The following is a 13,583-nucleotide window of genomic DNA, read 5'->3' on the forward strand; positions in this document are numbered from 1 at the left end:
TGTGTACCTCGATCTTTAATACATTGTTACGCTTTGTCATCTTGTGAGCCCCTTCCCCTGTATTGTATAGCTCCTGCAGCAGAGTTCAAGAATCTAACTCAATCCCTCAACACATCCACCTCCCTCCCTCCCTCAGCCCTAACCCTTCCCCTCTCCTTATCTGTGCGCTGAGAATCAGTAGTGTCATCTGCAGGCAGTGGGCCAGCTTTCGGATTATTGCTGAAGAAGTCTAGGATGACGTCTTCATATCTTCATCAAGGCCCTTAATCCTTTGGCTATCTCCAGGTTATCAGAAAACCTACTGCCTTCCTTCACCTGATCATGACTGTGCAAAACATTGGCTTTCTGTTTGACCTGAGATTCACAGATGAACATACAAACAGTGTTAATTTTGCTTATTTCAGTCTCTGCATCTTATTTTTCTCAGGAATCACCTCAGATCTGCATTGTTTTTTTTTTCTTAATGTCTGCTATCTATTTGGGGGAATATTAAGCAAATTTGCAGATAACAGGTGGGACTAGTTTAATTTGGGATTACGGTGGGCATGAACTGGTTGGTGCGAAGGATCTGTTTTGAGGTTGTATGACTCTATAATGCCAAGACTGTTGGAGTGAAGAATTAGATCTTTAATGGCTTCCTCATACTCTGTATTTTATTGCCTTTCCAGTCAAGAGTGGGAGAAACTGTTTATCCAGCTCCCATTTTCAGAGAGATTTATATGATTTTGAATCAAACTAAATAAATGCTAATTATGGGAGGAAGAGATTAGAAGGGAGAATCTGTTAAACTGTTAAATCCATCTGCCAACCAGTTTCTCAATGGGAGCTGGATAAAAGGTTTTTCCCGTTCTTGATAGGAAAGGCAATAAAATGAAGAGGGGGAGAGGAAGCAGTTAAAGATCTTATTCTGTATTCAGAATATAATTATAGAATAAACATCAACTCAACAAAATTGAAAGACACTCAAGTCCCCATCCTATTTTCAGCAACCAGTTGCTTTTTAAACTATTCCAGATTGCTCTACCTAGGAGTTCACTGTGTGATAAAAGTGTTCTGAGTTTGCTTTTCACTAGTTTGAATTTCTCTTGTGGTTTTGTTTTTGGATTTATGTTTTCTGTGCTATTTAATGATATATCTACTTCTATAATTGGCCCAGGGTCATAGAGGAGGAGGGCCAGATTGAGCAAAGAGTGATATAGTCAGAAAAATTGTGGACTCTAACCCTGCTATAGAAGGTTGAGTACACCATCTATTTCAACGCTTGAGTGCATGCCCAATATGATGGAGGGAAGGTAATTGATGAAGCAGAGAATGATATGCGATTGAAGGAGATGATAAATTATTTTCTTTTTGTTGGGAGTAAAAAGGATCCTACGCCTGCTATCTGAGGAAGTGATTGATGTTTTGGTGTCTTGATCAATATATATCTCTTCACTAATGTCACTGAAACACATTATCTGGTGATTACTGATTGTGGGTCCTTTCTGTGTGATATTGACTTTCAAGTAATGAGAGGAGTCATTAATAAGTGCCATCGAGCAGGACTTGCTTAGCAGTAACTTTCCAACTGATGCCCAGTTTGGATTCTGCCAGGACCACTGAGTGTTTGACCTCATTCCAGCCTTGATTTAGACATGGACAAAAGAGCTGAATTCCAGAGGTGAGGTGAGAGTGGCAGCCTTTGACATCAAGGCCACATTTGACCAAGTGTGGGATCAAGGAGCCCAAGCAAAATTAGAATCTGGGAAAGACACTCTGCTGGTTGGAATCATATCTGGCACAAAGTAAGATGGTTCTGTTTGTTGGAGATCAGTTATCTCAGCCTCAGGACATCTCTGCAGGAGTTCCTCTGGGTGTTTCCTAGAGCCAATCAACTTTACCTGCTTCAATTACCTTCCTTCCATTATAAGGTCAGGAGTGGAGATGTTCACTGTACAATATTCTGCATCATTTGTGACTCCACATTAACTGAAATGGTCCATCTTCAAATGCAGCAAGACCTGGTCAGTATATAGGTTTGGACTGACCAGTGGCAAGTAACATTTATCACACAAATGCCAGGCAATGACCAATTCCAACGAAAGAGAATCTAATCATTGCCTCTTGACACTTATTGATATTTAATTTAAAATATCAGACATACTGTATTTGAACAGAATGCTATACATGCTTTTATAAAACATCAGGGTTTTTATCATGAGTTATAATGTTGGAAGAATCCAGGACTGGATGAGGCAAGTTAAAGATGGATATGATTTCTGTAATGAAAGAATATTTTTGATTAGATTAGATTAAATTCCGTACAGTGTGGAAACAGGCCCTTTGGCCCAAAAAGTCTACACTGACCCTCTGAAGAGTAACCCACCCATTCCCACTTGACTAATGCACCTAACGCTATGGACAATTTAGCATGGCCAATTTACCTAACCTGCACATCTTTGGACTGTGGGAGGAAACCAGAGCACCCGGAGGAAACCCACACAGACACAGGGAGAATGTGCAAACTCCACATAGGCAGTCGCTGAGGCTGGAATTGAACCTGGGACCCTGGTGCTGTGAGGCAGCAGTGCTAACCACTGAGCCACCGTGCTGCCCCTTGCTCCATAATTTTTAACATGGAGATGGGAAGCTATGTCCCACAGGGAGCTTGAGATTAAGTTAACTCCTATGGACAGTGACCATAGTGTTAGGTAAGGGGTAAATGTAGGGGTATGGGTGGATTGCGCTTCGGCGGGTCGGTGTGGACTTGTTGGGCCGAAGGGCCTGTTTCCACACTGTAAGTAATCTAATCTAATAATCTGATTCACTCTGCAGTTTGAGAGGGAGAAGATTGAGTCAGATGTAACAGTATTACAGTTGACTGAAGGTAACAAACAGACATGCGGGAAGTGCTGGCCCAGAGTTCATTGGAAGGTGGACCCGAGCAAGGAAGACAGTGGAGCAGCAATGATAGCAGTTTCAGGGGGTGATTCGAGAGGCACAGCAGAATTTCATCCTCAGGAAGAAGAAACATACTGAGAGGAGGGCATGATAACCATGGCTGGCAAGGGAAGTAAAAGCAAAATTCAGTTCAATTTCAAATCTATGAAAAGCACAAGCATACGACGTGTCGATTTAATGGGAAGCCGGAGGATCGGGAAGGCTTTAAAACCATGCAGACGGTAATCTAAAAACCCAATAAGGGGGAGAAGATGAAATATAGGAGTTAGCTGTAAGTAATATAAAAGAAGATTGTAAAAGTGTTTTTTTTCAAAAAAATAAAAGGTAAAAGAGAGGCAAGAGTGGATGTTGGACTGCTGGAAAATGAGGCTACAGATGTTGTAATGGGAAACAAAGAAATAGGACTGGAACTGAACAGGTACTTTGCGTCAGTTTTCACATTGGAAAACACAATGTAACATACCAGTACTTAAAGAGAGTCAGGAGCAGAGTTGAATGTAGTGGCCCTCACTACGAGGAAGGGACTGGGGATACTGAAAGCTGTGATGGTGGATAAGTCATCTGGACCAGATGAACTACATTTGAGTTCTGAAGGCAATAGCTGAGGAGATTGTGGAGTCATTGGTGGTGGTCTTTCAGGAACCACTCCAGTCAGGGAGATCCTAAAGGTCTGGAAAATTAGTTATCATAAGAAGGGAGGAAGGCAGAAGACAGGAAACAATAGGCTGGTTAGCCCGATCTCCGTCTTTGGTAAGATTTTAGAATCTATTATTAAGGAATGCAGAGTACTTGGAAATGTATGGTAAAGTAGGGTGGAGTCAACACAGCATCATCAAGAGGAGGTCATGTCTGACACATCTGTTCGAATTCTTTGAGGAGCTAATGAGTAAATAAGACGAGGGATCTGGTGGATGTGGTCTATTTGTATTTCCAGAAGACCTTTGAGAAGGTGTCACACAGGAGGCAGCTAAATAATTTAAGAGCCCATAGTGTTAGGAGCAAGCTACTGTCATGTACAGAGGATTGGCTGAATGGTAGAAGGCAGAAAGTGGGGATAAAAGGGTATTTATCAGGATGGCAGCTGGTGACTAGTGCAGTTCCACACAGGGACCGCAGCTTTTCGCTTTATACGTTGATGAAGTAGCTGAGGGCATTGTTGCTAAGTTTGCAGATAACACAAAGATAGTTGGAGAGACAGCTAGTATGGAGGAAGTGGGGAGGATGCAGAAGGACCTGGATAGGCTAAGAGAGTGGACAATGAAGTGACAGTAGAATAAAATCTGGAAAAGTATGAGGCTATGTACTTTGGTAGGAAGAATAGAAATGCAGACAATTTTCCAAATGGTGAAAGGCTTTGGAAATCTGAATTACACAGGGATGATGGGAGTCCTGGTTTTGGGCCTCCTATCTCAAGATTTATGCGCTGGCATTGGAGGGGGTCCAGAGAAGGTTTACAGGAGTGATCTTGGGATGAAGGATTTATGAGAAGCAGTATAGGATTCTGGGTCTATACTCAATGGAATTTAGATGAATGAGTAAGGGGGATCTCATTGAAACTTACAGAAAACTGAGAGGCCTGGATAAAATGGACTTGGAGAAGATGTTTCCACTAATAGCAGAGACGAGGAGCGAGGGTAAAGCCTCAGGCTGAAGGGGCTACATTTTAAAATTGAGATGAGGAATTTCTTCATCCTGAGGATAGTTAATCTATGGAATTCATTGCCACAGAGGGCATTGAAAGCCAAATCATTGAGTATATTTATGATAGGTTCTTGATCAGGTAAGGGAATCAAGGGTTATGGGGAGAAGGCAGGAGGGCGGGATTAGGAAACATATTGGCCAGGATCGAATGGAGAGAAAACTGGATGGGCCTAATAGCCTAATTCTACTATGTCTTATGATCTTATGGTCAGAGATGAAAAGACTGTACTCTCACTCAGGTGTGTTTTAATATCATTGAGCATAATTAAGAATATTTTGTATTTTTGTAAAGAGCACAAGTCTTCCTTCAACTGAATTACACTAAGAAATGATTGCCTGCTTGAAGGAGGATTGCAAATATTACGTCCCTGCGTAAAAAAGTGGCAAGTGATAAACTTGACAACTGCAGTCAGTTTAATTTTATGGCAGGTATCTTTAGGATATACTAACTTGGGACAAAATCTATTGGCATTTGAAAAAGTATAAACAATTAACTGAAAGTGAGGATGATGGCATGTCCTATTTCAGTAATTGAGCTGAGTCCTTTGAAATTATGGATGGGGGTTATAAGGAAGGATTTGCAGGTGATATTAAAACAAAACATGCTGGGAAACATCAGTGGAGAGAGGACCAAGAGTTACCACTTTGAGTTCAAAAACTCTTATTCAGAACTTGTTGCAAGTGATGCTGTGTATGGGAACTTTTAAAGATGTTTTGACAAAGCAGCATATGATAGACTTGGAAACAAAAGTAAAACCCATGGGATTAAAGGAAATAATGGCAGCATGAGATAGAAGCCCAAGATTCACGTTAAAGTTGTGAATCAAGATTCAAGTTGTTCTTCAGGCTTGAAGATCGTATGTAAAGCTTGTTCTACTATAACGTGGTAATTTCATTCTCGTGCAATCCTGTGTTATAAGAAAAACATATAATAGCAGCACTATCTAAACTAATGGGGCCAGAATCACATTATAACCAATGCCTGCTTTAAAAATATGTGCTTTAGAAATAGAGCCTGCAGTTTGTCAATCGTTTTATTGCTAATTTGCATTAATGAAACGCATGTTATAGCAGAACGACCTGTAATGGTATTCCCCAGAGTCTGGTTTTGCAGTCACTGCTCTTGCAGATACATATTAATGATTTAGGTATAGTTTCAAAATTTGCAGATAACTCCAATATGGAAATGAGTGAAGCAGTGTGGTGAATGGTAACAGCCTTCAGTTGGACATAGAGAGGCTGCCAAAATAGACTAACGTGTGGCAGATAAAATCTAATCAAGAGGCATGTGAGCTGATACATTTTGATATGAAAAGAGATGATGGAAAATAACTGCTAGAATTTTAAAGGTGATTTAGGAGCAAAAAAACCTGGGAATGTATGTATACAAAACTTTGACACAAGATGGCAAATTGAGACTATTAAAAAACTCATGTAATCTTTGGCTTCATTTATGGAATAAAAGTGCAAAAACAAGGAATCAATGGTAAAGTTTTATAAAGCACTGGTTCATCCTCCACTCGAGTATTGTGTTCTGTTGTTGGCACCACGTTTTGGTCAGAATGTCGAGCCCTTAGACAACACATTGAAGTGATTAACCAGAATGGTAATGGGCATGTGAAATTTATGTGAAGAGACCAGGAAACTCTGATTATTCTCCTCAGTACGAAAGGTTAGGAGAAAAGCATGAATAAAACTAAACTTTCCATTGTCTGAAGTGTTAGTAATCTAATGAGCAGAGATTTAATTGATGAAATGAGGTGGTGACATGAGAAAATGTTTTATGCAATGGGTTGTTCTGATCTGCCATGCGCTGTCTGAAAGGGAGGTGGAAGCAGACTCAACTGGTCACATTCAAAAGAAAATTTAATTCCCTTCAAGTATTCCTTCATTATAGGGCAATAGGAAAAGAACTGGGTAATGGAACTAACTGGTGAAACTTGTGTATCATTCTGTGATTTTGGTGTACACACCCAGTATGATTTTATTTAATCACTGCAGGGAATCAGCAATTTGCCTCAACACAGCAGTACACAACTTCTGCCTTTACTGGCTATTGTATGACTATCTGCAGCAGTTGTGCATTTAAAGAAAAATTGGAGTTGTCTTAAATAGCTGTTTTCTGAGCAATAATGCAAACTTGCCAAAATAAATAACTTGTATTACTGATTGATTGAGAGTTCCATGTTTAATATTGTAACAGTTTTGCAGCCTACTCAATATTTCATTTCAGTACATGAACAGCAGGTTCCAATGTTAAATTGGGCTGCTTCTTTGAAGTCTGTATTCACTGGGCCCTGAGGTGTGTGCATCATAGTTATCAAGTGCTGCTTCTGGTATGATGGATGGTATAGAAAGTGATTGTGTGTAATGGCATTATTTTATTCATTCTTTTCAAGGCTAATTCAGAAAAAGATGTCTTTGTGAGTCTAACTTCCTCCACTAGTGACAGAATCGATTGCTTTAGTAATAACCTTGCTTCCGTTTCTTTTCATCTACAGCACAAAAGTCGTCATACGTTTCCATACTCCATTCATCGTGGAGCAGTATAAGCGTCTGTGCCAACTTCGAGAGCAGCTTGCCCTTGACTGCAATGCAGAGTGGCAGAAATTGTTGGAGTACGTCATGGGTATCAAGTTTGAATTGAAAATGTTTGTTATAGAAGTTAGATAACAGGAACGTAAAACTAAATTGAAACATTTATCAACTGCATCTACAACAGTTTTTTTATATAGATATTTTTATTGGGAATTTAACATTTTGACAAATTTACAAAAATAAGCAGAATTTTCAAGCACAAACATTAATATAAAAATAGATCTTAAATATATAATCATCAAAATTCAACTAATCCACAATCATCCAGAGTGTATAGTTGAGTCGCTTACATCCTTCAAATAAGAGAAAATGTTCTCTAATACACTCATAACAGTATGATTAAAAGGAAGCTATTTCCAAACAATAAGAACAAACAAAAAAAAAATTAAACATGTTTGAATGGAGATCTTCCCCCTTGTTCTCAGGGGGCCTTACTACCTTTCCAACGTTCCACCATATCCTCTCCCAAACAGTGTCCCACCCTCGACCCGGGCGCTCCTTAATAGGATTTAGATATAATACCGAGCTAGAGTTAACAGTGAGCGCCGCACCCCCACCCCACCCCACCCATACCTGAGTATATCTAATAGCATCAATGCCACGTACAAACACACATAACTATAAAATTACAACTCCAACAGATTACAGTTAAGTATAATAACATAGCAAGGAAGACAACCCCGCTCCCAGAGGCAAAAGTAAAATAGAATAAAGTAACCATTTCTCCCCACGGAGTGTGGAAGAGGCAAGCCAACATAAATTGTCTCTTACGATTTATTTAACCGAGTCTAAAAGTTTCTTGGCCTCTTCCGATGATCTAAAATTATACTCGGATCCTTCGTGGGTAAAGCATAACGTCGCTGGGTAGCGTAAGGTGTATTGAATATCTAAGTCCCTTAAACATTTCTTCACCTCATCAAACGCCTTCCTTCTTCGTGCCAAAGCCGGGGAGAAGTCCTGAAATAACATAATCTTGGATCCTGCATGAATCATAGCTTTAGGATCCTTTCCAAGCTTTCTGGAGGCATCCAGGAGTATCTGCCTCTCCCTATAACTCTGCAGCCGGAACAGGACCGGGCGTGGGCGCTGGTTTGGGCCAGATCCGCGTACTGCGACCCGGTAGGCCCACTCCACCCTTACCCGGTCAGTTTCAGCCCCCAGGTTTAAAATCTGCGGCAGCCATCGCTCCAGAAATGCTACTAACTGTTCTTTCCCTTCTTGCTCTTGAAGGCCCAGCAGCCGAATATTCTTTCTCCGATTTCTGTTGTCAATATCATCCATGTAGATTTCAAAGGCCCTGACTCTCTGCTCCAGAGCTCTCACCTGTTCTGCAGCTGTTTGAGCTGCAGCCTCGGAGGTCGTGGCCTTTAGTTCCACCCCCTCCACTCGGCCCTGCAGCTCTTCCATGGTTTGATTCTGTTTCTGCAGCTTTTCTTCGAATGCATTCCATCGCTGTCGGGATTCTGCGATGAAATTGACGAGTATCGATTCCAGTCTAGCAATCATCTCTATAAGGCCTGTTTTTACATCAGCTGCAGCCAGAGGAGAGGAGGGTGGGGGAGGGGTCTTTGTTTTCTGAGAGCTGCGGGGTCCCTTTGATTTACTCATTATCCACTCAGTATTAGACTATTTAAATATAATATTCAGCAGCTAATTAAGATTAAAGAAATTTTTTGGGTGGTTTGGCAAGTGTGGTGGGGACAGGAAACCCACTTTACCCAGGTTTTGGGAAGGGCTCTGTAGACTCAGACTTGCTGAGTCGCCGCCATCTTGGATCTCCCTACAACAGTTTTAAAGAAAAATAGTTTCAAAATTCCAAAGTATAAGCATATTCTGTTGATGCTTTATATTTCTGCTGCTTATGCAGCATTAGAAAACAAGGAATTCGTAATAACGTGAAGAGAAATTAGCATTTAAGGTGTAATAAAATTGAATAGTTGCACCTTCTAAATGTATAGCTTTAGCATTACTCATGACCACTTTGATATTATTAAAATGATTTTGGTTGCAAATTAATCATCAGAAATATCCAGTTGGTTGCAGGGATGATCAGATGACCGGTAGCTAGAGTGAGCTACTGTTGACCAATATACTTGCAGTGTTTGACAACAGATCTCTGGGGAGGTAATAGTCACTGATGACTACTGTTCTAGAGCCCCAGAATAATATTCTAGGGACAAAGGTTCAAATCCCTCCATGTCAGATGGTGAAATTTGAGTTCATAAAAATCTAGAAGTTTGAAAAAGGCTAGTCTAATAATGACAGCCAATTGTTGTAAAAACATCTGTTTGATTAGTATTCTTCAGGGAAACCAATCTGCTTATCTGGTTAGGTCTTCATGTGACTCCAGACTCACAGTAATATGTTTGACTCTAAACTGTCTTCTAAAGTGGTTCGATCCTGGGCAATTAGCGATGGGCAATAAATGCTGGCCCAGACACCAATTTCTTTTTAAAGAACAAATCGGTGTTCATTTAAGATGTGGAAAAAAGACTACGCCTTTAAGAAAACTCATTTTTAAGGACTTCGTGCTGTGTGCATACAGTGCCTGCCTGCCTGTTGGTCTGCTTTGTGTTTGCAAGTTGCACATACATAAATCAGTTGGTTGCTGTCATGTCTACTTCATAACTTATTGTGCATTTTACTGCTCGAATTAAACAAATCCATAGAGTTAATGAGTTTCTGGTAGGTAATTGATTATTCGACCACTATCTTTAACATGACATGGTGACAGCATTGGAAAATATCTGATGAGGCCTATCATGCTTGAACAGTTAGCAAGCAAGTTAATCTACAGTGAGAACACAGAGTCTTAAATTGTGCTAAAATGTGAGAGACAATCCTCATAAGTCATTATTCGTTATGGCATCAGACAGTATTGTTAATGCAATTTGTTGGCAAGCAGACAAATCCCTATAGAAAGACAATTTTAAATCATTTGAGGAAGACAAGTGATCAGGATGTGTGCCAGATTGGTAGCAAAAAAAGGATGGTTAAAGACATATTGTCAGAATTCACTAGTTTAAATTGGGACACAGCAGACATTGTAACAGAATTTAAAATACATTCAGAGCTATGATTCCTAAATTCAGGTGCATCTAGTACACAACATATGCTTAGCAATTGGGAACAACGATCTGTATTGTTGTGACATGTCAGGATTAACATCTGAACAGCAAAAATATTTCCAAAAGATATGTAGTATATCAGAAGAGCAATTAAAAATCGGATTAAAGCTCTATATTCATTTACTAGAGTTAGTGCCAACTGGACAGAAACCTATGGAATCCACTTCATGCAAATGCATAGAAAAGGGCTCATTGATTTTGTTTGGCAAAGTGAAGGTCGAGTGGGGACTTGATAGAGGTGTGTAAGATAGGGTGGATTGGAAGGCCCTTTGTTTTAATATTAGTAGTAGATTCAATAACCAGGAACATGGACTTAAGGAAGAGAGAGAATTCTAAGAGGGGAGTTGAAGCCTTTTTCACCCAAAGGATGGTCAGAGTCTACTACTTGAAAGAAACATCAGAAACTCTTGTAACGTTCAAATATTATTTACATATTCATTTGCATTTCCAAAGCTTGAAAATGGCATTGATGGAATCAGGTCTTTGACCAGTGCAGACGCAATATAGTGAATGATCTGTAGTTGTGTTGTAAATGTCTGAATCTGTGAATCTATATTATCGGTTCACTGTTCCAGTTGAGTCATGGCAATCATCTTCAAAGATGTCCAGATCTTTGTAATTTCTTGTCGCTGCACTTTGTCAGTTTCGCTCAAAATTCTTCAGCACTAAGGGAATTATTGAAAATGGTTGTGCCTTTGCTGTGGGTTGAGGACCACCAGAGCCACTTCCAACCATTGAAGCAGTCATTATAGGAAGCATCTAACTTGCGATGTTATGACTATAGGAAGACAACTGTCCTGGGGGTAGATGGCTCATGGAGCATATATACTATGTTCGCTTTAAAGCGTGTCTGTAGTGCAATTGTAACTATTCAGACATTGAGGAAACTTTGTAGAGTCATTGAATCATACATCACAGAAACAAAACCTTCGATCCAACTGGTCTGCACCGACCAGACATCTGATCTAGTCCTCTTTGCCAACATTTGGCCCATATCCCTCAATATAAATCCGGATGTCTTTTATATTTTGTAATTTTGCCTGTCTTTATCACTTCCTTTTGGCAGCTTGTTCCATGCACACACCACCCTCTGCATGAAAAAGTTACCCGTCAAGTTCATCTTAAGTCTCAGCTTAAACCTAAGCCCTCTAGTTTTAATATGCCTGTATAAACATATAAAACAACACTTTTAACCATATCTACACAACTGTGACAATATCAAATCAATAAATAAATCACTTCCCTACCCTAGGAAAAGTACCTTGGCTGTTCACCCTATCTGTGCCCCTCATGATTTTATAAACGTCTGTAAGGTCACCCCTCAGTCTCTGACACTCCAGGAAAAATAGCCCCACTCTATTGCGTCTTGTGATTTCCTACATATTTATTTGACAAAGGATTTATGGTACAGCCCAACCATGAACCACGATCTATGGTTTGGTAAAAAAAAACAATGCTTCACTAACAAAAAAAAAATCCAAGGTTATGACCGTAAGATGTGGTACAAGCAAGATCACATCAGATTGACTTAACAGATGCTGAATCTGATGAAAACAAAAGTTCTACTCTTGGATCTGCAAGTTTACTTCATTGATATTAGAACTGAAGATGTTCTCTAAACTGACATAATAGAGTTTGTACAATGTAAATGCCAACAGCTATAAGAAGCAGCAGCTATAGATTCCACATTACAAAATCTACAGAAAATCTATCACTGAAGGATGGCCTGTTTATTTCAGCATGTCCACAGACAAGTGAGACCGACTTCGCCTTTTTTGGGATTAACAAGCTGTCTTCTTAGGAATCACATTTAAGGGGATTCGCATTGTCACACCAGAGTTCTTCTAAGCTGATAGTCTTCCACTACTTTTTCCTTCACACATGGACAGGAAATGGATGTGAAAACAAGGAAGAGAGTCAGTATTTTGGCCAGATATCACCAGAGGCATCAAAATTTAAGAGTTACAAGATGTGTCAAAGGCATGTCCAAGTCATTGCAGAAATCCTTTGATACTGCATGAAGTCCCAATCCATCATTAGTCCAAAATTGCATCTGACCGTTTTAATGCCTAAGACTGCATTGTTATAATTGACTACGGAGTACTCCGTTATTCGTCAGTTGTGCAGTACATCAAGAATAACGTAATTAAGCTTAATTTTTGGTTATTTCTGTTCCGCCAGGGAAATCATTCCAGACAATGATCTGCAATTTTTGGTATGTTATTTTAGGAAAAATGTAAGAAACAGAGTATTGATCACATTACTTCTCCAGGTTGTCTCATGACCACTGGACTATTTGAATGCACGATGCACACAATCGAAAATCTAATCCTTAAGCATAGACTAACCTACACAGTACAGTCTTACCTCTGAGAGCAACACCTCTGAGTACAATTATTCTTTCACTGGTAGACTTTAGCAGACAGGTTTGCTCTGATTGTTCAAAGCTCTGTCCTGAGAAATGAAAATGCAAATGCCTGCTTGATACGATTTACCACTCTTTGAATGTATGACTTTCGTAGCCTGGCATTTTTCTGTCACTGAATTTCATACGCAGTGTGTGTGGTAGGCAGAATGTATATTTTGGCTTGATTGCAGCATCCTGCTGGCGAACACCACTTGTGTTGCTATTGTGCAAGTTTCACCTATTGCTCAGACCTTTCAGATACCTTATCCTTCCAGCGTAATCTGAGCTAGACTGGGCACCTTTCAGGACTGTCATTCATGAGACTGCACAGTATGCAGCGAAAAATAGTCTGCTCCATGTCGCCATTGTCGCTCAAGTTAGCTTTGATGTGCCCTATTTCACCATCAGGTTTGCAAGGTGACAGCCAATTGTTAGTTTATTTTTCAAGCCAATACCCTGACTAATCAGAGTCAACTTACCTGGTTTAAAATTTAAATAAAGCTTGGCTGTTAACTGTCAATCACTGTTAATTGGTGCATTCTCCAAGGCATTGTCTCTGCCAATCAATGTCCAGATGCCAATCAATCAGCACAATCTCCTCACGCAGTATAAATATTGTGTGGCACTTGAATTGGTATTCTTGCAAAACTTACTGGAGAATGAAAGGTGAAAAGACTCAATAAATGTGCTTTTTTGCCTACAATAAAATAGAAATTATGTTCATTTTTTTTTCAGATTGGGATATTTGATATCCCTTATCCTATAGTACTAGCAGTGATACCATTATTTATTGTTGAGGATCATGAAAA

The 13,583-nt window shown here is 39.8% G+C and overlaps 1 protein-coding gene across 1 annotated transcript in view; it reads left to right on the forward strand.

Annotated features, from left to right (window-relative positions):
• The window catches only part of msh3 (mutS homolog 3 (E. coli)), a 274,896-nt gene that overhangs the window by 129,758 nt on the left and 131,555 nt on the right, over positions 1-13,583 (forward strand). The window contains exon 17 of the mRNA XM_060843997.1: positions 7,143-7,259. Coding sequence (XP_060699980.1) covers positions 7,143-7,259 — 117 coding nt within the window. The remainder of the gene's footprint in view (positions 1-7,142; positions 7,260-13,583) is intronic.

This window comes from Hemiscyllium ocellatum, chromosome 2 (assembly GCF_020745735.1).
Source record: "Hemiscyllium ocellatum isolate sHemOce1 chromosome 2, sHemOce1.pat.X.cur, whole genome shotgun sequence".
Lineage (NCBI taxonomy): Eukaryota > Metazoa > Chordata > Chondrichthyes > Orectolobiformes > Hemiscylliidae > Hemiscyllium > Hemiscyllium ocellatum.